The sequence below is a fragment of the Penicillium verrucosum genome, assembly GCF_028828655.1.
Source record: "Penicillium verrucosum strain IBT 35672 chromosome Unknown utg000001l_segment0_segment0, whole genome shotgun sequence".
In the NCBI taxonomy this organism is placed as follows: Eukaryota; Fungi; Ascomycota; class Eurotiomycetes; order Eurotiales; family Aspergillaceae; genus Penicillium; species Penicillium verrucosum.
Window position 1 is genome coordinate 2,039,138 of NW_026643210.1, and position 24,664 is coordinate 2,063,801.

The 24,664-nt window shown below is 47.1% G+C and overlaps 12 protein-coding genes across 12 annotated transcripts; 6 read left to right on the forward strand and 6 right to left on the reverse strand.

Annotated features, from left to right (window-relative positions):
- Positions 1–1,542: 1,542 nt before the first annotated feature.
- On the reverse strand, positions 1,543–2,911 carry N7516_000734 (uncharacterized protein; the record flags this gene model as incomplete). Its single annotated transcript, XM_057213456.1, has 3 exons — positions 1,543–2,222; positions 2,285–2,816; positions 2,870–2,911. 3 exons carry the CDS (start codon positions 2,909–2,911, stop codon positions 1,543–1,545), a joined length of 1,254 nt encoding a protein of 417 aa, XP_057075339.1.
- Positions 2,912–3,894: 983 nt separating this feature from the next.
- Positions 3,895–6,159, forward strand: N7516_000735 (Hsp70 family protein; the record flags this gene model as incomplete). The annotated part of the gene is made up of 9 exons (XM_057213457.1): positions 3,895–3,955; positions 4,030–4,610; positions 4,673–4,717; positions 4,772–4,841; positions 4,895–5,253; positions 5,321–5,427; positions 5,490–5,670; positions 5,731–5,866; positions 5,945–6,159. 9 exons carry the CDS (start codon positions 3,895–3,897, stop codon positions 6,157–6,159), a joined length of 1,755 nt encoding a protein of 584 aa, XP_057075340.1.
- A 462-nt stretch (positions 6,160–6,621) lies between these two features.
- N7516_000736 (uncharacterized protein) lies at positions 6,622–7,368 on the reverse strand (the record flags this gene model as incomplete). Its single annotated transcript, XM_057213458.1, has 1 exon — positions 6,622–7,368. The coding sequence occupies one exon, from the start codon at positions 7,366–7,368 to the stop codon at positions 6,622–6,624; it is 747 nt and encodes a 248-aa protein (XP_057075341.1).
- A 418-nt stretch (positions 7,369–7,786) lies between these two features.
- Positions 7,787–9,008, reverse strand: N7516_000737 (ketoreductase; the record flags this gene model as incomplete). The annotated part of the gene is made up of 2 exons (XM_057213459.1): positions 7,787–8,649; positions 8,723–9,008. 2 exons carry the CDS (start codon positions 9,006–9,008, stop codon positions 7,787–7,789), a joined length of 1,149 nt encoding a protein of 382 aa, XP_057075342.1.
- Positions 9,009–9,087: 79 nt separating this feature from the next.
- Positions 9,088–9,594, forward strand: N7516_000738 (Erg28 family protein; the record flags this gene model as incomplete). The annotated part of the gene is made up of 2 exons (XM_057213460.1): positions 9,088–9,150; positions 9,250–9,594. The coding sequence occupies 2 exons, from the start codon at positions 9,088–9,090 to the stop codon at positions 9,592–9,594; spliced, it is 408 nt and encodes a 135-aa protein (XP_057075343.1).
- A 965-nt stretch (positions 9,595–10,559) lies between these two features.
- On the reverse strand, positions 10,560–11,468 carry N7516_000739 (uncharacterized protein; the record flags this gene model as incomplete). The annotated part of the gene is made up of 3 exons (XM_057213461.1): positions 10,560–10,695; positions 10,754–10,792; positions 10,885–11,468. 3 exons carry the CDS (start codon positions 11,466–11,468, stop codon positions 10,560–10,562), a joined length of 759 nt encoding a protein of 252 aa, XP_057075344.1.
- A 920-nt stretch (positions 11,469–12,388) lies between these two features.
- N7516_000740 (UDP-glucose:hexose-1-phosphate uridylyltransferase) lies at positions 12,389–13,665 on the reverse strand (the record flags this gene model as incomplete). The annotated part of the gene is made up of 3 exons (XM_057213462.1): positions 12,389–13,260; positions 13,321–13,505; positions 13,568–13,665. 3 exons carry the CDS (start codon positions 13,663–13,665, stop codon positions 12,389–12,391), a joined length of 1,155 nt encoding a protein of 384 aa, XP_057075345.1.
- Positions 13,666–14,445: 780 nt separating this feature from the next.
- Positions 14,446–15,407, forward strand: N7516_000741 (uncharacterized protein; the record flags this gene model as incomplete). Its single annotated transcript, XM_057213463.1, has 3 exons — positions 14,446–14,493; positions 14,546–14,933; positions 15,007–15,407. The coding sequence occupies 3 exons, from the start codon at positions 14,446–14,448 to the stop codon at positions 15,405–15,407; spliced, it is 837 nt and encodes a 278-aa protein (XP_057075346.1).
- Positions 15,408–16,168: 761 nt separating this feature from the next.
- Positions 16,169–17,995, forward strand: N7516_000742 (MFS transporter; the record flags this gene model as incomplete). Its single annotated transcript, XM_057213464.1, has 1 exon — positions 16,169–17,995. One exon carries the CDS (start codon positions 16,169–16,171, stop codon positions 17,993–17,995), a length of 1,827 nt encoding a protein of 608 aa, XP_057075347.1.
- Positions 17,996–18,327: 332 nt separating this feature from the next.
- On the forward strand, positions 18,328–19,296 carry N7516_000743 (putative DSBA family oxidoreductase; the record flags this gene model as incomplete). Its single annotated transcript, XM_057213465.1, has 6 exons — positions 18,328–18,361; positions 18,425–18,503; positions 18,554–18,594; positions 18,673–18,800; positions 18,858–19,174; positions 19,224–19,296. 6 exons carry the CDS (start codon positions 18,328–18,330, stop codon positions 19,294–19,296), a joined length of 672 nt encoding a protein of 223 aa, XP_057075348.1.
- A 485-nt stretch (positions 19,297–19,781) lies between these two features.
- On the forward strand, positions 19,782–20,797 carry N7516_000744 (NAD(P)-dependent oxidoreductase; the record flags this gene model as incomplete). Its single annotated transcript, XM_057213466.1, has 2 exons — positions 19,782–19,829; positions 19,898–20,797. 2 exons carry the CDS (start codon positions 19,782–19,784, stop codon positions 20,795–20,797), a joined length of 948 nt encoding a protein of 315 aa, XP_057075349.1.
- Positions 20,798–21,041: 244 nt separating this feature from the next.
- On the reverse strand, positions 21,042–22,854 carry N7516_000745 (sugar porter family MFS transporter; the record flags this gene model as incomplete). The annotated part of the gene is made up of 3 exons (XM_057213467.1): positions 21,042–22,403; positions 22,466–22,581; positions 22,641–22,854. The coding sequence occupies 3 exons, from the start codon at positions 22,852–22,854 to the stop codon at positions 21,042–21,044; spliced, it is 1,692 nt and encodes a 563-aa protein (XP_057075350.1).
- Positions 22,855–24,664: the final 1,810 nt, after the last annotated feature.

A 24,664-nucleotide genomic window follows, 5' to 3' on the forward strand; every position in this document is an offset into this window, starting at 1 on the left:
AAGATTGATTATGCTGAGACCCTTATGGCTATTTCCATTATTCAACAATAAGTGATGATTCGGTAGCCCATGGCAAAAGAAGAGTAGTAGAAGTGGCGCCTCATGCCGTTTCGCTAATTCTGACGCCCGTTTTGCCTCTGAAATTACCCGATCGATCATTTCACCCGAGCGAACTATGGTGACTGGGGTAATTTGCTGTTGGTCTAGCATGTCTTTATCAAGGCAGACCTTTCGATCCTCATACGGGTTACCATGGAGGTATGGACCATACTTCTCCACTAATTTTCTTGGGTCAGCTGCGGTTATCCATGTCTGATGCATACCCAAGCCTTTTAAGAGATAGTTAAAGGCGTAAAAATCTGAAATGAACCACCCGTCCTCTGATGGATTTGCGGTCGAGACTGTGGGGTGGGTTGCCGCAAGAATGACGGTATTGTCAAATATACAGGGTACCGTCGACGAAACAAATGTAGAGGGGAGCTTATCTGGCATTCGGGAATGTCCGCCCTTAACGAGAGGCTGCCTTTCTGGTAAAGTGGCCATGATATTCGCTGTACAGTGAGATGAAAGTGCAAGGCTACGGACATACGTCTACGGCTGTAGTTCTCTACCTTTGGATCATCCTATCGTAATTATTACCTAGTTACTACCTACCTAGGTACCTCTAGGTAGGTACCTATGTCTTTCATTTTTGAAAGTTTAGTGGCTTGCTTATTATCCATGGATGGGTTAAGTTTATTTACCTAGGTAGGTGCCTACATAGCTACCTAGGTACCTAACTATAACCCTGGAACATTGTAGGCAGCCCTAACCTTGGAACTAAATAGGTAATTATGCCAAGATAGGTAACGGCCGAGTCTCCTACGGTATTAGTATCTAATGCATGAGCCTAGAGGGTTATATCGAGAAGGGCATACAGCTCGGACTCCGGCCGGAATTTGCGATATTCCGTGGACAATATGAGACCGCTCCCCGAGCTATTGATGAACCTCATCTATTCAAGGAATTATATGGTTCACTATCAAAAGCCCACACAGCGCCATCGATGAGACTATCATCCCATTTTGGATGCAGCTTAAGGAATTCATGGGAACGAAGTTGTTATACGACGGAAAGGATGGGTAGTCCGTAAAGGAGAAGCTCTAGATCAAGTAAAAGCGAGAGTGGATGACCGAGAGGGTCAGAGGCTGAAATAAGAAGCAATAAAGGAATATGAAGTAGAATTAGCCGTGAACAACGACAGAGAGATAGGGAGGAAGCCGAAGATATAGCAAGATGGGCAGAAGACAGACCGGAGGCGGAAATGGTGGAGCGCGTGCGGACGTTTGGAGTATTCGCACCATGCGTCTAATATACGTGTAGTATTTGTGCCTACAATGCTGCGTCTAAGATATATTGAGTACAGTTAATGCGTGGTCGCCTATGGAATACGAGAATGTAGATGAATTGTTCGAGAAGCGAAAAGGCAAAACTAAAGAGAAGACTATTGAATCGAACACAAAACAATACAAAATGAAAAGTGAACTGACAACCCAATTCCAACTAGAATTTGTCCTCATTTCCCTCGGGTCCCTTCTGATCCTCATTCTCCTCAGGTCCCTTCTGATCCTCATTTCCCTCGGGTCCCTTCTGAACCACAACGTATGGTGGGAGGCTGAACCCAGTGAGATGATCCTCATTTCCCTCGGGTCCCTTCTGATCCTCATTCTCCTCAGGTCCCTTCTGAACCACAACGTATGCTGGGAGGCTGAACTCAGTGAGATGGTCGTGACGAGCCAAAATATATCTGCGAATAATTCCGGGGTAAACAACAATCAAGATCCGACGACCATCCAGTATGTTATCATAATTCGTTGGATTGTATTCATGTTGCAACATCCTCCAACCATCACCCGTGGTGTAGGTCTCAGGCAACTTCGCGAGCGTCTGATAATCAAGGTGTCCTCGTACAGTTCCAATTTCAACACCCTTTTGTGCTGCTATCTTATAAACACATTGAAGGAGCTCATAGCGCTCGTCCTCCTCCTCCTTGCTTGATGGCTCTCTAAGTAGCCACTTGATAGGCTCACTGGAGAGAGTGTCATCCACAAATTGATCGAGGCGAGACTCGCGGCGATTCCGATGATGAGTTGCAAGGAGTGTGCTCGATGCTAGATTTTCAGCCGTCGCGTTTGCCAGGCGGTTGGTTTCTGATCTCCAAAATGCCGCCATGAGAGGGTTGGCTATAGTGTTGAAAGACCATGGTCAATAAATTATATATTTGGATGGGAAGCTGGATACATACTTTCATAGAATCTGTCATACAGATGCTGCAGGCGTGTACCGAACGTCTCATCTCCTTCGTCTGACGGAGACATTTTTCCATCCAAGTACCAAAAAGGGGCCATGAAAAACCGTTCAAATATTTGTTTGTAAATCAGAGTTTCCAGGAATACCTCAAGGATCATCGCACGAACCATGCCAGGAAGAAGTCCCATAAGAACGTCCCATTCCTCTTGCACACAGTATCCCGCAAGGCTGCTGATGATGGTCTGCTTCTGGCTTTCAGAGAGAAGGTCCACATCCTCAGGGTTGGACTTTGCATATTGAATGGCGAAAGACTGGACATATGGGGTGAATAGGAACGAAGACTCCATCTCTTTTTTGTTGGATGGCCCGGTCCAAGTTGACAACCCGGCATCGATCATGTTTTTCATCTCAAGAACTTCCTGGATGTATTGAAGCCGTGTATGTCCAGGATAGTGATTTCGTTGGTGGGCTGCGGGGACAGACATCTTTGATTTCTTTTGCTGATGTTCTGGAGGTGGAGGGTCTTTCTTTTAAGGTGTGTTAGACCAAACATATAGCAGCAAGGGGGAAAGCTACTTACATGAGAGTTCTGTCTCTTTCGGCTCGATTCAGTAGTATCCATAGCAGAAGAAATAGCAGAAGAAACGATAGAAAATAAAGGAAAAGAGAAAATAATAGTACCGACATGTTCCACTTTATGTCTCGGTGAATCGGAGAGAAGCAGTGCTACACACACATATATTTCTTTGTTGCTTTTAGACCGGTACGAGAGACTGGAAACACATTTCTTTGTTACTTTTTTGGAAATTTCCTCTTTGGAACCGGTGAAATTTACTATACCTACGTGAGAGATAAAGAAACGTGTGCTTTAAGGCTGGATGAAACTAGGGCAATGAATTAAGTATCTACCCGCTTTTACTTCTTTATTTTATGAAACTAGTGTAAGACTTCACGAACTTTTATATTAGAGATAAAGAAATAAGTGCGGAGTACTTTAAGCCTAGATAGAACTAGGGCAATGAATTAAGTATCTACGCGCTTTTACTTCTTTATTTTATGGAACTAGTGTAAGACTTCACGAACTTTCACATTAGAGATAAAGAAATCTGAACTTTTACTACTTTGTTTTGTGGAACTAGTGCAAAACTTCACGAACTTTCACATTAGAGATAGAAATGTGCTTTTTGACGCTAAATGAAACTATTAGGAAAACTATAATCCCTTATGAGAGACTAACAAGTACCAACACACTCCTCAATTTCTTCTTTCGAGTAAGCACAACTTTTATGTATTTACAAAGGGTAATTTGAAGTAGAACAAAACCGGGAACTAATTAAGAGGAAATAGAACCCCTAATGTGTCTTTCTGTCACTGTCTGAACCAGGCGATTCTGTTTCTCATCTATTTTATTGCGGAGTCTTACATGTAATGAAACATACGATGGTCATGTTGAAAGACGACAGAAACAGAAACATCAGCTTGGAATCACTAGAGCTTCATCAAATGTATAAAACTAAGCATCTACGACGAGTTTTTAATTCAAATTGTCCTTCCGAGGTATATCTCCCACAGCATAAGCATTACATTTCTTAGTTCGAGAGCATTATGGAAGTGGGGAGTGGCTGCAAGCTGGTTGTGGCGGTGGACTACGGTACCACCTTTACGAGTGAGAAAGCCTGTTTTATGTCAATCAGGAGTTCATTTATTTTGCTAACGAATTTGATTTCCTGTTGGAAATAGAGATTGCCTTTGCTACCAAGACCGACACAGTTGCTCAACCGGACATTGACAGCATTCTTTTGATGGACTGTTGGCCCCCGGGTATTATGGGCAATTGTAATACTCCATCCCTGCTCTCATACACGCACAATGGAGGACCACATCTCTGGGGATTTGAAGTTAAGCCAGGCATGCAATCGTATGCCTGGACAAAGCTGCTACTGGACAGAGATGTCCAGCATAGTGGGTTCAACGATGAAATGCTGATGGCGGTCACCGGTTCAGAGATCCTAAAGTTGCCCGACCAAAAGCAAGCTGTGGACACTGTGGCAGATTATCTTTCTCTGATCTGCGCACATATCAAATACCATATCCCCAAAGTTGTACAGCTTCTTCACGGCGACAAAGAGGATCCAAGTGGAGTGCCAGTCGATTTCTTGTTCACAATGCCAGCTACATGGTCTGAAGAGACACAGCTCTTAATGGGTCAAGCAATTGAAATGGCAGGCTTTGGAAGAGACCCTCTAGATCGGTTCTGGACCGCAACGGAACCTGAGGCTGCAGCTCTTGCCGTTTTCAGTGACAAGACTTTCAACCTTCAGGTAAGTCAAGCCCTCGGAAGGACAATTTGATTAACTCAGCTTTTTGCTCACTGGACCCCTAGGCTCATGATGGAGTTCTAATCTGTGACTGTGGAGGTGGCACAGTGGTGAGATATACCCCATTATATTGTTGGCACCTCAGAATCTAAAATCATAAACAGGATGTTACAACATACTATGTCACAGATGTTGCTCCAACAATCTCTATTGAGCAGATCACTGCCGCCATGGGTATGATATACAAAAGACACAATTGACTTGACCTTGACACTAATAGGCAATAGGAGCTAAATGTGGTGGAACTGCTATAGACAGTCGATTCTATGAACTAGTGTCTAGTCGACTTGAAGGAGGGTTCGATAATCTGCCCATGAGCGAGATCCAACCAGGAAGCTTTGTCATGAAGAAATTTCAAAAAATCAAAGAATTATTCGATGGCAAAGGAGAACAAACCTGGCACTTTGATTTGGACTTCAATCCCCCTGGCAGCCATCTCGCACTCTCTAATCAAAGACGAAAACGTGTTATTCTTCGATCCCAAGATATTCGAGGTTTGTACGAGCCTGTTGTCAGCTCAATTTTCAACCTCCTTCTGTCTCAGATCAGAGCTGCGAATGAAAGATGTGACCGGGATGTCATCAACGTGAGTGAATTTCATTATTGCTTCGTGGATTACATGTGAGAATAACATTAGCATTCTTCTTCTACAGAAAGTCGTCTTGGTTGGCGGGTTTACCGCCTCGCCCTATCTCCAGGAAGCACTACAACGTGCCCTAAAACACAGGAACAACATTTCCGTGCTTGTTCCTTCGATGCCGTGAGTGAAATCCCTCTTTGTATGCTGCAAGGTTAGGGAGAAATCTAACATCTATCTCATAGGGGAGAGACTACTGTTCGTGGGGCGGCACTTCAAGGCCTTCGGGGCTACTCTCCTCCAACTTACAAGTGCTGGCGAAATTACGGTCTAGCATCGGTTCAACCTTTCGCTCTCTCCAACCAAAATGAGTCACAGAGGCTTGGATATGAGCGTGATCTCCTCCTCCATTGGGTTTTATGCAAGGTGTGTAGGATGTGAATATCCACTATCTGGCATTATCTAACAGATGAATTCCGGAAAAAGGGCCAGAGATACTCAAAGGCATTCCAGTCATCCTGTACAATTTGGCTACTACATTGGGAGGGCGATCTTCTTGTCAAACCTGTGGACATTTATGAGTCCAATCTCCCAGTTGCACCACAACAATTTGGAAACTCCGGTACGTCTATAGTTCCCACATCTCTGTGCTTACAGTCTCAAGAAAATGATCGGAAATACTAAGAATGGTTGAATATAGATGTGCGTCCCATCGATTATATTGAATGTCACTTCAATGGCCTTGACCTTGCGCGGTTTCCTCGTCAAATCATCGCCGGACAGACGGTCTACTACTTGGAGGTTACGGTTGAAGTGTCTTTTCTAATGACAGATCGGGTGATACGTTTCAGGGCACGCGCACTAGACCAAGAAATTGGAGAAAGGCGCTTTACTATGCCTCATGATCGAGAGTAGAATGCGGATGGATTGTTTTAGATCGACCTTGAATATGCAACTGAAGAGGCAGCTGGGTTTATAGCACGTGGACTTTCTGCTTGATTCAATTTCACTTATTATTCCTTCTCCTTATCTTCACCCTAGTCCTTGTTCAAATCAAAAGTGAATAAATAGTGCGGTGCGGCAGGTATTTAAATCTCATTTCCGCCACATAAGGAGCAAAGTACGACAGTTGTTTGGGACCATCATGATTGCAACTTTGAACTCGTCTGGTTCTTTCAATAGAGTCATTTTACCAATTCAACACCTTTGGTGTTAGATCAAAAGAAATATGTAAAATAGCGGAAGAAAAGATATTGTAGAAGTTCCATCAAAGACTTCCAAAAGGACGAGTTGGAAATGTCACCACATAGTCGGTTGGGGGCAGGATGTGATAAATTGGAATCCAGGAGGAATGTGAAGGGACAGATCCTAACGAGTCTAGGATGGATTCTGATCACTCAACCCTAACCGGTCTTCGATGACCTTGACTATCTCGGTCCATTCTAGCATAGCGCCACTCCCCATGTCCCCACAAGCTAACACCTTGGATGACTGCGGTTGTAGAACCTCGAACCAGCCCACCCCCTCTCCCTTGTCCTCGTCTTTTCTAACGCCCCATTCCTCCTCTAGCACCCGGATATGCTGGGAGGTCACTGGGTGCCGCCACATAGCCGTATTCATGGCCGGTGCAACTACAATCCGTTTTCGTTTCCCGTCAACATGGCCATCAGTATCCCAGGCCCGACATACAGAGGTCAATAGGTTATCGCTAAGTCCGTTGGCAAGCTTGGCTAGGGTGTTTGCGGAAAGAGGAGCAATGACAAGGATATCTGCCCAGCGTCGGAGAGAGATGTGCAAGATATCAACACCACGGCGCCAAGGCTCAGGTCCCCACTCCGCCTCATCATCGTAGACGGCTTCCACGCCGGGGAGGGAAATGAGGGACGAGACGGTGGGCTGCTCGGCGGACTGACCGGCTAAGAATTGCTTGGCTTTGGTGGTGAGGATTACTCTTATCGAGAGCTTGTGGATATGATGGGAGAGGGCGTTGATGATATTGGCTATTTTGATAGTCGCGACTGAGCCGGTTGCGGCAAGAAGGAGGTGGATGCGATTGTCACAGATCGATGTCTTTGATTCTGTGGAATTTTTGTCATCGCCACTGCCGTGGGTCATTTGAGGCATGATGACTTTGGACGTCGAGCACCCAAATATGTCAAATCGGTCTGTAACATGTGCAATTTCGAGCCCGTCGTTGTAGACGATACATGAGATTTGTCCACGGTCAGAGAACCTCCAGAGCTTCCAAGGTGGGGTGATAAGTGCTTATCGATAAGAAATTTCGACTCTTTCGGGTTGATACATGTAGGATGTACCACCTTCAGGCTATAAAGTCGGTACTACTGAGATATAACTGATATTATTCCTATTATTGTGATATTTTTGTTTAGACACCCATTCGAACCCATCATGCATTTCAAATAATATATATATCATGCCCAAGAAGAGCATAACCGTCCGATTTGGGGGGGTGGGCGCAATAGGAATGGCTAGTGTGTTATGTATTCTCCCTGTAGTCGGCAACAACAGCAAATCGAACAAATCAAGTGCTCTTCTTAGCATTCTCACGCTCAGCCTTTCGAAGGGCGCGCTTCCGAATGCTCTCGTGCATGGACTTGTTCTGCCCGAGAACAAGCTTGCCCATAGTCCCAGAAACAGAAGTCAAGAACCAGGCCATGATACCATGACTCCAGTAGGGCGACGAGCTGTAAGCATAGGTAGGCGATCCACCACTGCGACCAATCTTCGATAGAACGGAGCGAACGAAAGCCCGCGGGGTAGGGATAGAAGCCGAGGCACGACGGATCTTGGACATGGCAGATGTAATCAGGTAGGCTTGGACAAGTTCCACATCAATGCCGTAAGGGGCCAACTCGCCGCCTAGAGCAGTAGACCAATGCTGAAGGAATGCCTTGCTGCCGGAGTAAGTGGCGAGGAACGGGGTTGGTAGGAGACCACCGAAGGATCCCATAGTCAGAATCAGACCGCGGCGGCGCTGCATCATGCCCGGGACGACAAGCTGGGTGACGCGCAGCGTGCCGGTGCAATTGATGGTCACAATGTCAGCCATCTCTGCGGCGGGGGTCTGCGCAAACGGAACGGGGATCGAGTGGCTCAGGCCAACGTTGTTGACTAGCACGGACACGTCCAGATCTGAGACCAGTTCACCCAGCGCTTGGTAGTCGGCATCGGCGTTGCGTGAAAAATCCATTGCGAGTGTCTTGGTCTGCACCTGCGGGAACTGCTTGCTGATATCCTCTGACAGGGTTGCCAGCTTCGAGGCTGTTCGTGATACGAGCACAATGTTGAACTTCGACTTGGCCAATTGCAGTGCGAATTCTTTGCCCAGACCGTCTGAGGCGCCCGTTACCACGGCCCAACTACCGGGGGGCCGAACGAGCGAAGCTTTTTAATCATTCTAATTAGCTTCATCCTAATAAATTTGAAGGACTGAATATCCAATTTCTTACCGGTTTACCTGGAAGCACGAACAGGCTGAGAAGCACCCGCACGAACGTCCAGACCTTGCAGGCAATGACCAGCCCACCAGTCGCCAGGAGGAACAAGGCTCCATAAGTAGGTAAGCCAGGGGTAATATGGGCTGGCCATTTGGATAGACACTCAATATGCTTCGAGAGATCCATAATGAGTAAAGAAAACGTGAATAATGTGAAGTTGATAGAAGGGGAAAAAAAGTTGAGCAAACTGATGCGAAGCTTCCAAGGTTGTTGGGGAAGATCAATGCCAAGACTCCCCCCGAACATCCTCGGCCTCTCAAGGTCAGAAAAACAACCCCAATCTCCTTTCAAGCAAAAAAAAAAACAACATCACACTCACTCAAAAATGGACCAATACCTCGCCTATCTCCCTCAATCCGAGGGCTTCCTGCCCAAATGGCTTTTCTTTGTAAGTTCTGTGTCCCTCTCCAATCTTATTACCACTGCCACTCCGAACCCCTAGATAACAATCCCAAATTGAACTAACCACCTCTCTATATACATGTAGGTTTCGGTCGTCTCCGCTCTTAACAGCCTACAAGCCTACGCTGCACCGGAATACACCTCCCTACTCTACAGTAATGGCAAGGTCCCCGCAACTCCGCTCTCCGGCCGCATCTTCGGAACCTGGACATTCCTCTCTGCAGTCATTCGCATGACCGCTGCTTACAACATTACAAACTCCGTCGCGTACGACCTTGGCATGTGGACATACGGCATTGCGCTGTCACACTTTATTGGCGAGCTCGTCTTGGGCAATGCCTCGCTCAAGGGCCGGTTCTTGAACCCTTTGATTGTTGCGTCGGGATCGCTGGCTTGGATGTTCACCCAGCGTGAGGCGTACCTGAGTTAACTCCGTGGTTTTGGAAAAGAGGATGGCCTCGGGAAATAGTTTGACGCAGCGCAACACATGGAACAGATAGCCATGGAGGGAACTGAGCATTGCATGTTGGACCACAAACTATGTATAACTTAACGCTTCTGTCTACATGGCTTAGCTTGTGTTGACCTATCTAGCTTACGGGAGGGGCTTTAGTGAAGTAGACTGGGGGTAGACGGCTCGCTCGACAATAGGAGGAAAAGGTAGGGTATCCTCCCCAGTTATACAATGAAACGCTTTCTATGCCCCTTCTTCGAGAGAAGGGTGTTAAAGCTCCTATGGTGCGATCCTACCGTTACTATATCAATATTGCTCTCAGCAAACATGTCGGCTAAGTGTGGTGTATAGTCTCGACCAGTTTATACTAGATTGCGGTATATCCTTTCCATTCAATCAAGAAGAAAGAATGTATTCAAGCTAGAAAGCAAAGATAGGGAGAAGAGATAGAGCAAGTAGTAAATCCTAAGGGATCTTATAGCAGAGCTATCCTACGTAGCAAACAAACCTCTTTCCTCATTGCTAAATAGAGAAGAAAGAAACAAACAAAGGAAATAAAGGGAGCAAACAATCCTTGACATGCGATAAGTATGTGATAGTTATAGATCGTGACAGAGGGGCGAAGCCATTCAGCATGTGAAAATAAGTTAGCCCACAGAGCAATGCTAGATGTATTACTTGATATAATGGGTGGCGTTGGTGACTGAAAATTCGTGGTACTATGACCATATGATAGTTACTTACACCCTTGAGAGCCAGAGAAGCCAGACATAGTGGAGAAATTGCAGGGATTATTCATTCCTGCTAGGAGAGGTCTACGTGGATGTCGAAGTGCATGGTGCAATATGAGATTGATTGATTGATGGTTGAAGAAGTTAAACTACAGAAGCTAAGAAAGAGACTAAGAGATCTGACAATCTGGAATGAACTTGATTATTTATTTACCACTGCCATTTCTCCGGGTGGAGGTACCAGTCTCCTTCACTTGGTTTCGCCAGTTCAAACTCGACGTAACGGGACTTTGACCATTCGATTTTATCGATAATTGGCCATCCCATTCGGAATCCCGAGAGATGACTAAAGTTCATTAGTATATATCTCCAACGCATGTATTTATATGGTATCCCTAACGTACAGGTTGCCTGTGGACTGATCAAAGATGATTTTCGAGATCCTGGATTGGCCTAGTGTAACCCCGCAACTAAGCATCTGCCTTTTTATTATGTCAATATTATATCTACCTGCCTGAGGTTTGCATAGACTTACTTATAGGCGTCGCGGAACTTAGCGCGGATATCTTTACGCGCGGTAATATCCAAGTCCCAGAAGAATTCCTTTGTTAGAGGCTCCCCTGGGACCTTTTCCCACACAAGATATCTAATATAGCCGCCAGGAAGGAGGTCGCTATCTCCTTGTATACTTTCTGCGTAGCCAAGAAAGCGAGGAACGGCGCTACAGCCTCCACTCTGCAACATTTTGAAGGCCTCAAGCTCGCCACAAACTCCAGGAGCAACGGCTTGTCTAGCCAGAGTGTCGTGGTCAGCGTCTTCTGTTCCAGTGGTAGGAATCTGTTGATAGATCCGCATAAAGGCTATTTGGTTTGGGTCCCCTGCAAAGTGGCACAGGAACTTGCCAACTGTCTTAGCTGAACCGCGGCCCATCTTGACATCGTAATCTGTCATAGGGGATACCCTCTCGTTGAGTTTCTTCGTGATGACCCATGTTCGGGAGACTGCCGATGAATGCGGTAACTCGACATCCGAGACAAGGTCGTATGTGGTGACCGTAGTACCTACAAGGCCGCGGAGCAATCGAGCATCGAAGCAGGTCGTTCTGGTATTATATGCCATGGCGAGGACTGCAAAGGGTAGTATTTTGGAAAGCAAGATGGTTTGACAGCGATGGATGTTTAGCTTGGGGGAAGGAGACAAGTAAACACAACTATAAATGATGACATGGATGGTCATATGTCGCCCATACATGTGATCAAATGGCACTTCTATCTCTAGGCATCCTACTTCTTCCTCCCTTAATAGCTCTAAGCTATCCGCTCAATTATTATCCTTCTTCAGGCTCTCTCTTGTATGTGGTGATATCTTCCATCCATCCATATACTCCACATTAGGGCGTGCCAAGCTATAACATGGTATGGGTCACTACTTATCTTGGTAGTATGTAGTAGTTGTGACGATTCGACCAAGGTTCTGCCGTGTTTGACCGTCTTGTAGGGTTTTCTGCCAAAGTCTTCCGCCTTTGGGGTTGTGGTAACGGGTTGATCGTGCTTGGCATTTTGCAAGATGCGACGCAGTTGACGAGGGAGACTATTAGCGACATTCTATGTTAGCAGTCCACACTTGCGCAAATCAGTGCTCGATCTATGTAGTGCGTACGAGCTTGAGCAGACTCAAAGATGAAAAGCCAAGGCTAGGAGAAGAGACGGGAGTTGTTTGTTAGTATGCGAGAGTTGGGCGTGACTTCATTTCGAGAAAATCGTCCTTTCCTAATAAATATCGGCCCCTGCGGAGAAATATTGGCCTTCGCCCGTTAACGTGGTGAATACTGTCCTTGGATGCTCGTCTAGCTCGCGAAATCCCATCCTTGTTTATATTAAACTTCCTTACTATGCACAAAACCTTTTGCAGGGGAAATAATATTTATGCATATAGGAGGAAATGTCTTCAACTCTGATACAACTCTGACCAGACTTCATCACGATCGTTTCGTTTCTTTTTCTTTTTCTTTTCTTTTTTTCTTTTAATTCCAAGACAGATCATGAATCGATCTTCTTCCTGTACAGCTCACCACCGCAAGCCCGCAGCTTAGCAGCAGCTTGTTCGGGGGTGATATCACGTTGAGGTTCCGCCATAAGCTCATAGCCAACCAAGAATTTACGCACGGTAGCGCTTCGCAGCAGAGGTGGATAGAAGTGCAAGTGCAGGTAAGATGCCTCAACCTCTTCCTCAGTGCCATCCAGCGGAGCTTGATGGATACCCATGCTGTAAGGGAAGTGGGTCTTGAAGAGATTATCATAGCGACGGGTAGTCTCAGCGATCGCCTCGGCAAGAAGCATTTTATCGGCCTCTGACAAATCCACCAGCGCGCGCTTGTGCGTGCGGCTAACAATCATCGTTTCAAATGGCCACGTCGCCCACCACGGACAGACAACCAGGAACGCCTCGTTCTCAAACACAACGCGCTCCCGCTTGCGGCTCTCTAGCGCCGCATAGTCCTCCAGCAGGTGACTTCCGCCGTGCTGCTGGCGGTACTTGGTCAACTGATCCATTTCGGCGGCGGGCTCTTCCGGCATTGAGCTAGTCGTCCACACCTGCCCGTGGGGGTGCGGGTTTGAGCACCCCATCGCCTCACCCTTGTTCTCGAAGATCTGCATGTACCGGTACTGCTCCTTTGGCTTGGTGACGCTTGTTGAGGGGGAGGTGGGCGGCAGTGTTGTTGCGGGTGCGTTTTTCACTAGCGGGGACGTTGGGGACAAGTGTGCCGTGTAGATTTCTGTCCAGGCGTCGATCACGGGCACGATCTCGCGAGGCGCCAGGTCGGCGAGGGTGAGGTTGTGCGCGGATGAGAAGGTGAGCACGTAACACCTGCCGGTTACGGGCTCGGCTTTGAGGAACCGCGATTCGAGTTCTGTGGTTTGTGAGCTTGGTATGTATGGGTGGTGCGGATGGGCTGGGCAGCTGGACGTACCATCCTCGTTTGACGGCTCATAGGCCGCTTGTTCTTCTTTTACTGCGCTGTAGTCATTCACGAATACGAAAGTGCTCTCATAATTGGGGTTGGTATCGCCCTGGGCGCGCTCGTTGCCGGGGCAGAGGTAGCATTTGGGGTCGTAGTTGGGCAGGGTAGTCTTGGAAGGGCTCTCCTGGGCTCCTCTAGAGTGTTGTATGATTAGCAAAGTTGTTTCGGAGTGTGATTTTGTCATGATAATTCTCACTGCCAGGGCCGCTTGGTTCGGTGGGGGGAGACCAATATGGAGGAGCCACGAAGGGGGTTGTATCTCCGGTGGGAGATGTCGTCGAGTACGTTTTCCATGACGCTATATATTGGCTGATCACAAGAATATCTTGAAGAGAGAAGAAGAAAGGAAAAGAAAAGAAAAGACCCGAAAGTGTTTAAAAAGGATGTCGGGGGTTGGACTTCTGGTGGGGAGGCGGGGTCTCCGGAGTAGGAATGTGTCAAGTTGCAACTGTTAAGCGATGCCAAGTGTTATTTATGTTATTTATGTCCTATATCGAAGTCGTAGAAACAATGACTAGTTATACATTGGCATACAACGTCTTGGCATCACCTCCGTCTTTTCTCTCGGTGAGCCGTACAGGGAATCGGGATCCCGCAGTTTTCTGGGGAAATACGCACAACGCTTGGGGGAACTGTTTTACTTGAGTGTAGTCAAAAGAGGTAATTTAGCGCCGTAACTAACCGATAAAAAATGAGAATCCCCGGGGTATTGTCCCACATGGGTGGTTAGGTGGGCTGGCAGTGGTCTGGTAGTTGAATTGAGAGTGGATTGTTGATTGACAGTGGACTGACAGTGGACTGACAGTGGACTGACAGTGGACTGGCATCCCCCCAAAAGGCCGAAAAAGGAAATTTATGCCCGCCTCGGTATGACGTCACTTATCGCTTATCGTTCTGCTTACGTGTTGTTAGTTACGTCTTGTTCCAGTACATCCAGTACATCCATGGATGTACAATATAGACCCAACATAGGTCAACACATAGACTTGTTGTTTCTTGTCTGTTGTATGAGTATACTAACTATCATCAATGGCTTCTCTTCTCAGGTTACATTTCAATTAACACACATCAACTATGAACCCCGCCAACCCCGCAGTGACATTGGACTCGTTACCAAACGAGGTATGTCTACAGTAGAAGACTATATAGGCTATGACTCTAATCCTATCTTTAGGTATTTATCCAAATCCTATCCGACTTCTCAACCCGGGCACTTCTCCCGCTCACTTCAGTAAACCACCGATTTCACGCTTTAGTTTTAAGAATCCTCCACTACCGCCTACTTCTCACCATACCACTCAAGGAATACAAACTATTATTGGAATGCTTCCACCCTAGCTCAAAGCTCACCGAGCCACCCGTCCTCTGCAAATACCTCGGTACAGATCGCCTGAGCGAGTGTCATGATGGCGTGGGTTCGTTGTATGAGCACGTCGATACCGCCCACCAGCTTGGTAGAGTAACGGGATTATATTCGCGCTTCCGTCCAGAGGTAAGCGACGATGATGATGGTGAAGAACAAGAATGGGGGAAATATGGCTCGAAGTTCGGTTTCTCGCCAGGTAGGATGATTCTGTTGTCGGAGGTGGTGGGATTCATACGGGCTGGGGCTGACATGAATGCGGGGTCGTCAAGGCAAGGAAGAGGATGCAGTGATACGTGATGTTACTTTGGACGGATATGAAGACTTCTCACAGTTATGTGTGGTGGCCAATCTAGTACAAGTGAAGCCGGGAACGATGTTGTTGTTGAGTGCATCGACTATTCAGGATGGGTCTGTTCGGTTATGGAGGGAGTGGTTGCGCGACCAAAGTGGGAAGATGAAAAGGACTACTGAGACTGACTGGGAAGAGGGCTCTCAAAAGACACGGATGTCTTCCGGCGGCGATATGCTGTGGGTGGATACGAGCAAAACCGTGGGGTTAAAAATGGGCGTGCGGCCAAAGGCGTGGGACCCATCTTTCCCAGTCCTAGTGCATCAAGATGCTCGGGACGATGACTCTTGGGTTGGGTATGAAGTTATTTTGCAAGGTTAGTCATTGCTTCTGTTGACGGGATCTCAAATTGACTTGTTAGAACTCCATATTCGCTCCACACGTTTGCTGCTGGCTGTCGAGCATGTCAAATTGCAAGGTTGCATACATGGGATGATACCATATACCATGGAAGATTATGTAATCATGCTTAGTAATAACCGCACAGAAACAGCAGTTTCTATTATATAGAAAATGTAGAGTTCTCCATATCAGCCCTGAGGTCCATACATTTCAATACGTCAGATTTCTGTCAGAGCAGTCAAAGGAGGAGCAGAAAATCCATCAAACCAATGCAATGGTGATTGGGGCTGGTCCAATCTCGGTGTCTTGAGTACAAATTGATATATATTTGGTACACATATATGTGTTATGTATATATATACCCTTGTGTATCTGCCAAGCCATCGAAGCCTTCGGGAAGCCGTAAAAATGGCGTTCGGGCCGACATTTGAGCCAGTCCGGTTGCTTCGGGGCTCATATTGGTCTCCACCGAAAAATTTTGTAATGGGGCATTTAATTGCCGAGATATAAAACATATATGTTAAGGAGAGTGGGGGAGGTTTTGATGATTCGATTATTGAGCCGAGGCTGCTTTCGGTTATATTTGAATCTCCCTTTTCTTTTCTTGTACCATTCTCAGTTCTGGAAATTTTTTTGATATTCTCGTTGATCTTGCTGTTTTGGCCATCGTACCCTACCTTAATAGGTATATCACTAGTTACTCCACATCACGAGATAGCTCCTGGCCTGAGCCCGTCAAGATGACAGCTCCCCATGACGGGGGCGAGGCCATACTCCCTTCAAAAATTACTTTCTGGCGCCTGATCTTCGACCAAAAGGTCGTCACCGAGGAAGTCATGCAATTTTCATACACCGGCTCAGGCACTGAAGACGATCCATATGCCGTCGTCTGGATCCCTGCCGACCCGCGCAACCCCATGAACTTCCGCCCGATTAAAAAGTGGTCTATTACACTCCTAGTATCATTCGTGACTCTCGCAGTGTCATTGGTCTCATCGGCATTCTCAGGCGGAATGAGCCAAATCATGGAGGACTTTGGTGCCTCCCAGGAAATCGTCATTCTAGGGGTATCACTCTTCGTGCTCGGATTCGCTATTGGGCCCTTGATTTGGGCACCCCTTAGTGAGATCTTCGGCCGGAGACATATCTTTACCATCTCTTTTATGTTTCTCACTGTGTTCAATGCCGGCGCGGCGGGTGCAAAGAACATCGAGACACTCATTATATTGCGATTCCTGGCGGGTTCCTTTGGATCTTCGCCGTTTGGAAATGGAGGTGGCACTATTGCGGATATGTTCCCAGCTTCTCAACGTGGGATCGCTATTAGTCTTTTTGCTGCTGCACCCTTCCTAGGACCGACACTAGGTCCTGTCATTGGAGGATTCCTCGCTGCCTCTGCCGGCTGGAGGTGGGTGGAGGGACTCCTTGCTGCATTCTCGGGTTTGCTCTGGCTATGTATCATCTTCTTGTTACCAGAGACATATGCACCTGTTCTACTGCGCCGTCGCGCAGAAAAGATGTCTACTTTAACTGGGAAAGTGTATCGCAGTCAGCTCGACATCGACCGTGGTCCCGCTCCTCTGGGAAAGACGTTGAAAACAGCGCTTTCCCGCCCATGGATCCTGCTGTTCTGTGAGCCGATTGTGCTACTTTTCTCTATTTATATGGCAATTATCTACGGTACGCTCTACATGCTCTTCGCCGCCTACCCAATCGTCTTCCAAGAAGTCCGCGGCTGGAGCGAAGGTGTCGGCGGTCTCGCCTTCCTCGGCATCCTCGTCGGCATGGTAATGGCCGTGGTATACACGTTCCCCGAAAACTTCCGCTACGCCAAAAAGTGCAGCCAGACCACTGACCGACTCGCCCCCGAGCTGAGACTACCCCCAAGCATGGTCGGTGGTATAGCATTACCAATCGGCTTATTCTGGTTCGCCTGGAGCAACTCGCCTAACATCCACTGGATGGCCTCTGTCGCAGCAGGAGCGCCCTTCGGTTTCGGCATGGTCCTCGTCTTCCTCAGTGTGTTCAACTACCTTATCGACTCATACACGATCTTCTCCGCCTCCGTGCTCGCTGCAAATTCCGCCCTCCGCTCACTGTTCGGCATGGCCTTCCCTCTTTTCACAACCTACATGTACCATAACCTGGGTATTCATTGGGCCTCGTCGATCCCGGCCTTTTTGGCGCTTGCGTGCGTGCCCTTCCCGTTCATCTTCTACAAGTATGGCGCCCGTATCAGACAACGGTGCACATACGCATCAGAGGCGGATGCCTTTATGCGCCGCCTTGCTGAGAGAAATCAGGCGATCCGCCGCGAGGAGCCTGATTCAGAGAAGGACGAGAAGACAAACTCAGTGGCTCGGGTATCTGATGATGTCCACTCGAGTGATACTGATACTCTGTCTACTGTTCCATCTCGTGGTACCATCGCGCGGTATGCGTCACGCGCGTCTCGGCAATCCGGTCGGTCTTTGCATCGTGTTGCGACTGCGGCACAATATGAAGAGAACCCCTATGACTTGGATCTGGTCAATACTCAACAGTCGGCTATCAGCCGCAAGGATTGATTGAATAGAAGCATGAGATATAGAATCGTTAGCATATATATATTTTATCCATGTTAAATACCCGATTTTAATGCATTTAACGAACCATATTGACCTTCTACTATTTTCTTTTCCAAAATGAAAACTAACATACAACTCGGTAACAAATAGTTGTGAACTTGGGCTGACATTTAAATGATCACCTCATCATAGTCCCCGGAACCTCGGTCCATCTCCACCTCGGCCCCCAGCCTCCACCCTATAATCAACCCCATCTCCCCTACTCCGTAGTTCAACTAGGCTAACTGGTGATACTGGGATTAAATAGATTATTACAATTCACCATACTCGTCATGCCTGCCAAAATTGACGCCTACGTTGACTGTGGTATGAAAAGCCCTCAGCTCCACCCTTGTATTGGTGTTTATTTGCTAATTGTTACTTTGACAGTGTCGCCATACTCATACTATGCGACACTTTATCTACGAAAAAATCGCAAAGCTCTAGAATCACATGGAGTCGAGGTTGAGTAAGCACATCGTGTTTGCTACAAGGGATGTATGAGTGTTAACAAAACAGATTCCACCCTGTCTTCTTAGGCGGGATTAACGTCGGCTCAGGTATGCATTATGCAAATATCAAACAGATATTGTTATGAATTAATATATTAAAATAAGAATCACTGATACTTTGAACAGGAAATAAACCACCCTGGTCACTCCCCGTCAAAGCAGCGTACTCCAAATTCGACTCGGAGCGAGCATGTAAATACTTCGGAGTCCCGCAGATCCAAACGCCGGAGTTCTTCCCAATCCTCTCAATCCTGGTATCATCATTCTCCAAGTCTTCCTGACGTTTTCTTTCTCGCTAACTAACGAGCCAGCCCCAACGATGCATGGTCTACATCAAAGGCCACTTCCCGCGCGAGAAGTACGAAACAACCTTCCTGTCGCTGTGGGAGTGTATGTACTACAAAGACATCGACATTAGCAAGCCGGAGAAGTTAGCTGAGGTACTCCGGAGCAACGGGTACTCTGACTCGGAAGTTAGGGAGATCCTAGCTGCGGCGTCAAGTCCGGAATTCAAGCAGGCTTTGACTGCGAACACCCAGACTGCGCTTGATAAGGGAGCCTATGGCGCGCCGTGGTTTTGGGTGCGGAATGCTGACGGGAAGGAGGAGCCGTTTTTCGGTAGTGATCGGTAGGTCTGGGAGGATTTCTATATGATAAATATATGCTAATGGTTATAGGTTTGCATTCATGTGGATGTATCTCGGGTTACCTTTTCGGGATGTTGCGATTGTTGAGAAGTCGAAGCTTTAGGTTGGATATGATGTTTTGTGAATATGAGATCTTATGTTTTTCTAGCTAGGGCAGCTCTTGGGTATCGCGAATGACTTATGGTGATGTGCAGATGCCAAGAGACTAACTTATAGATACAATTCAAGGTCTGTACATATATATATATCTAGACTGAACCACCGAACCCTTTAAAAGCTAATGCAGCAGTCCAATATGGAGTATGACTAGCCTTGATATGGCTCTTTTGCCTGTAAGATGGGGTCCTATTTTGGTTAGTCCTATAGGATATTGTAGCTTTACATCGAAAGAAGTTGAAGTTAAAATAAAACGGATCAGTACACATCCAGCACATCAATAACTCTGTACCTCCAGGATAATGACCACCGGCTAATATTTGAACCGTGTGGGGTAAACACCCCACACCGATAAAGACCCCGATACTTCTTCCCCAACGTTCTTCCAGTCTTCAATATACACATCCCTACCTAGGTATCTACCAAACAATCATGACAGGACCTAGAGTATCTTGGATAGGCCTCGGCAATATCGGCCGAGTAAGCCAACCCCCAACCCCCAACACCCCTCCAACTCAAAAGAACCCACATCTAACCCGACATCCCAGGGCATGAGCCAAAACATCTCCGAAAAAGGCCCCCAAACAGGCCCAATTCTCCTCTACAACCGGACAGCGACACGAGCAACATCCCACGCGTCAAAACTCACCAACGCAAAAGCCGTACCAACCCTAACCGAAGCCGTAAACCAGTCTGAGCTGATCTTCACCTGCGTTGGCGATGACGCGGCGCTCAATTCAATCGTCACTGCGATCCTATCGGACCCCACAATCCCGCAAGATCTATCCAGCAAGACCTTTATCGACTGCTCGACGGTGCACCCGGATACATCGCGACGAACCGAAGCAGCGTTCAACGAGCGCGGAGCAGGATTCGTCGCATGTCCTGTCTTCGGGGCGCCGAATATGGCAGATGCAGGACAACTTATCGTCGTTCCGGCTGGGAAGCGTGACGCAATTGAGAAAGTGCGTCCGTTCTTTGACGGTGTCGTGTCGAAGAAAACGATTGACCTTTCGTCTGGAAGTGGACGTGATATAGATGTTGGACGGGCGTCGACGCTGAAAGTACTGGGTAATACATTCATTCTTAATACTGTTGGTGTTCTTGCTGAGGCGCTGGTTGCCGCCGAGGCATCTGGGCTTGGAGTTGAGCCATTGCAAGAATGGCTTGGGCTTTTTGCGCCAGGGCCGTTTGCTAATTATGCGGAGAGAATGGTGGGCGGGGATTATTGTGTCCGGGAGGAGCCGCTTTTCGCAGTTGATCTTGCTAGGAAGGATCTGGGACATGCTTATGGAATTGCGAAAGAGGGGGGACTGCGCATGAAGAATGTCGAGGTTATGGATGGGCTTCTGGAGACTGTAAAGGAGGTCAATGGGGCCAAGGGAGACGTTGCGGCTGTTTATGGGGCAGTTAGAAAGGGAGCTGGGATGGAATTTGGGAATCAATGATTAGGGATGAGCCGGATTAGGTATGATTACATGGATAGAATTTGAATCAATCTGATTAAAATAAATAAGATTGCTAGAGCAAGCCTTGCTGGTAATGCTATTAAATCATGGTCTCCGTAGAGATATGGTGGAGACTCAAACTAATCAAAGAGTAGAGTTAATTATGAAGACAGAATTTTGTTTAAAAATAAACAATCACACGAGCGAAGTGCAATACGCGTGATCGTTTTCAGTCATTACCGCATTACTCGCGAATCTCCTGAGACTCGTCGTGGTGCTGGTGCTCACTAGTGCCAGCCTCACCCTCCTTGCGGCCCGCGGTGGAAGATCCGTGCAGGTCGGCAACGATACCCTCGGGGGGAACCCAGCCAGACGACTTCCAGGGCTTGACGTGGAGGACGTACATAGTGTCGACCTCCTCAAGAGTGCGGCCCTGGGTCTCATTGACGAAGAAGAAGACAACGAGAATGGCGAGGAAGCAACAGGCGGCAAAGACGTAGCCGTAGCGGAAGTCGATGGTGTTGGAGATGAAGGGGGTGAAGAAGGAGATCAAGAAGTTCCAGGTCCAGTTGGCGGCGGTAGCAACACCCATGCAGACAGCGCGGTACTTGAAAGGGTACATCTCACCACAGATAGCCCAGACGATAGGACCCCAGGTGGTAGCAAAGCCGACAATGAAGAAGCAGGTGAAGACAATCATGGCAACACCGGCAGGGTGCGAGGAGGGGTTGTCGTTCAGGATCTCGTGGCCGACGGAGGCCCAGATCATGAAGCAGATAAACATCCAAGCGGCACCGTACATCAGACACTTGCGGCGACCATAGTGCTCGACGATGTACAGACCGGGTAGGGTCATAAAGAAGTTAACAGCACCGAGAATGATGGAGGTGACGTAAGAGTTGCTCAGACCGATACCCTGGAAGATACTGGTTCCGTAGTAGAAGATGAAGTTGGCACCGGTCAATTGTTGCAGAGACTGCAGAGCAATGCCGAGCAAGATACGGTGCAACATGCGAGGGCCGGTGAAGACCTCTTGCCAAGGAGCATTGCCGTTGGCGAGCTCCTCATCAAGCTTCTGCTTCATATCGGCCATCTCCTGGGCAACGACACGGTGATTGCGGGGAACGCCGTACAGCTTGCACATGACATTGTGGGCCTCTTCGGTACGACCGTGGCGGTAGGCGAAACGAGGAGACTCGGGCAAGAAGAGGGTACCGATACCAAGAATCAGGGGCCAGGCGAAGCCAATGCCCATGGTGATGCGCCAAGAGGCGGCGTTGTTGAGGGTCTCAGTGCCGAAGTTGACAATATACGAGATGAAGATACCGAAGGCAACGAACAGCTGGAAAGCACTGACCATAGCACCACGGACCTGGCGAGGGGCAGACTCAGACTGGTACATGGGGACGACACTGGAAAGGGCACCGACACCCAGACCAGCAACCCAACGGCCCAGAGCAATTTGGTACCATTTGTCGGTGGTGGCAATCTGTACAATGATACCGACAATGTGGAGGAGGGCCCAGAAGGAGATGGAGAACTTGCGGCCAATACGGTCCGCAATGGGGGCAGCCACCAGGGCACCAATCATAGTTCCGACAGAGAGCTGGAATAGAGTTTAGTATGAGTATAACTTGCATTGTGGGAATCCAGAAATATCAAACGTACCAGGCCGACAATCAAACCGTTGCGAACGTTGCTGAAAACATATTGGCCGGTGGCGGCATTATACTCAGCGAAACGTTCTTTGAAATCGATCATGGTAGTGAAACCCGCGATTTGACCTGAAGTTCGGCTGTTATTAACGTTGCATCCATAGTGGCGAGGGTTGTGTGACACTTACCAGTGGAGTATCCGAAAATGAAACCACCCATGGAGACACACAGACCCAGGATGAATGACCGCCAGGTCAGGTACTTGACGGGGCTATCATCGAGAGTGAGGCTGTCCTTCTCAGCAGTAGTCGAGTCCGAACGAGCAGGGGTCGCGGCCTGGGAGGAGAACTGGGATTCAGCCTTCCCAGGCTTGATCTTATCCATAAAGGTAGACACACCCATATTTAACAGATCCACAAAGGATAAAATAAATAGAAGATGGAAATAAAAACGAGAGGAGAGGACGGGAGAAGGCGAACTAAATAGTCTTGGAGTTGCATGGAAAGTCTCGGGGTGGCCCTTTCCCTTGGGGTACCGTGGGTACGGAGTATACGGAGTATGGAGATGTACTTATGACCAACAAAAAACGGGGGCCCGCATCTTACTTTGTATTGTCCCACGTTTTTTTATTAAGAAAAGGGAGGGAAATGGGGTTCTGGAAAGTGAAATGGGGTTGTAAGGTGGTAAAATTTCACTCCACAGGTTGAAAAAGTCTGTTTTGGTCTTTTTGCAATCTCTAGTGTCATGTACTCCGTGTTTGGGTTCCTCTTTTTTTCCTTTTTTTTTGGTGGAGAAAATGGTGGAGGAACGGGGAATGTTAGGGTACCTGGAATGCACGTGAGCTGAAAGCATCAGTATATTGTATACAACATAGAATCATTGCATTCATAATATGTCTAAGGTTTATATGGAATGAACAGTTACTACGGAGTATACAATGTATGTATTACAACAATAAACAGTAAACAGTATAACTATAAATATATAAAGTCTTGTGATAAAGAGTAACCAGTAACCAGTAAACAGTAAACATAAACACCAGATCACCAGACCTTCTTACCACCTTCTAGAAACATACGGGATTCAGTTAGATATCTGGGTCCGGTCCTCGGGGCAAATGCACGAACCAGAATCGGGGCATGGAGTAGATATGGATACGTAACAGTGACCATGAGACTTCTGACTCTGGTCCCTGGCCATAATCTAAGAATAAATCAATAAATCACTCATATACAACATATATTCAGGTGACCTCCTTTAGATCGGGTTCTGGTGCCGTGTTTACAGAGTGTAGAGGCGAACGAAAGTATGTATACATAGGTTGAAAACTGTGCATGACAATCTAACCCTACAAAGTACTATAGACAGGTGAAACCAGGTGGATTTACCAAGAAAGAAAATGAAAACCAGGGTTGGGAAAAAAGAAAAACAGAAAAAGGAAAAAAAAAAGAAAAGAGAGAAATGTAAATACTAAAAGGCAAGTGGGTCATAATGCGTGGACTCTACTACTCTCTACCCGGTCAAAGGGGCGTTGATCATAGTTAAACCTGAGAGCTCCAAAGAAAAAAGAAAAAAAACAATCTGATTGTGGTTCATAGCTAACTCAGGGATAAAGAAAAAGAAGCTCTGAATATAGAGGGAAAGAGTCCTCTCTTTATCTTTCAACAAATTATGACTCGAAAAATGTTGATAAGAAAACACCCAGGTTGGAGGTGAAAAATAGCATTGACCCACTATCGGTGAGGATTCGGTCGACTTGCGCGCAGAGATTTCCGATCTGTTGATTTTTGTATCCACTTTTTCTCAATCGGCACACCGAATGTGTTGATTATCCCGAGCCGATTGGCATCCCGAGTCGGGATAGCTATCCTAGCCGAAAGCACATAGTATATAGTTATAGAGTAGTCCGTACTTTGTACGATAATAATATACATATATATATGTCTTGTAGATTTAAACTTCAATAATAATTCATCAATCTTCACAAAGACATACTCTTAACTCTAGCATGATTCCGTTTTCCATCCAGTGATTTTCATGGCATGTTCGGCTTGTCTTTTTCGGCATCCCTTGTTCGGCCTCAGACCCATAATAAATAAAACTCTGACCTACAAGTGCTAATGTTATTAGTAACTCGGGTGTCAGACCACTAAAAGAGTAAAAGAAAAAGTGAAAACAATAAAAAGCAATAAAAAGCGATAAAAACTCTGCA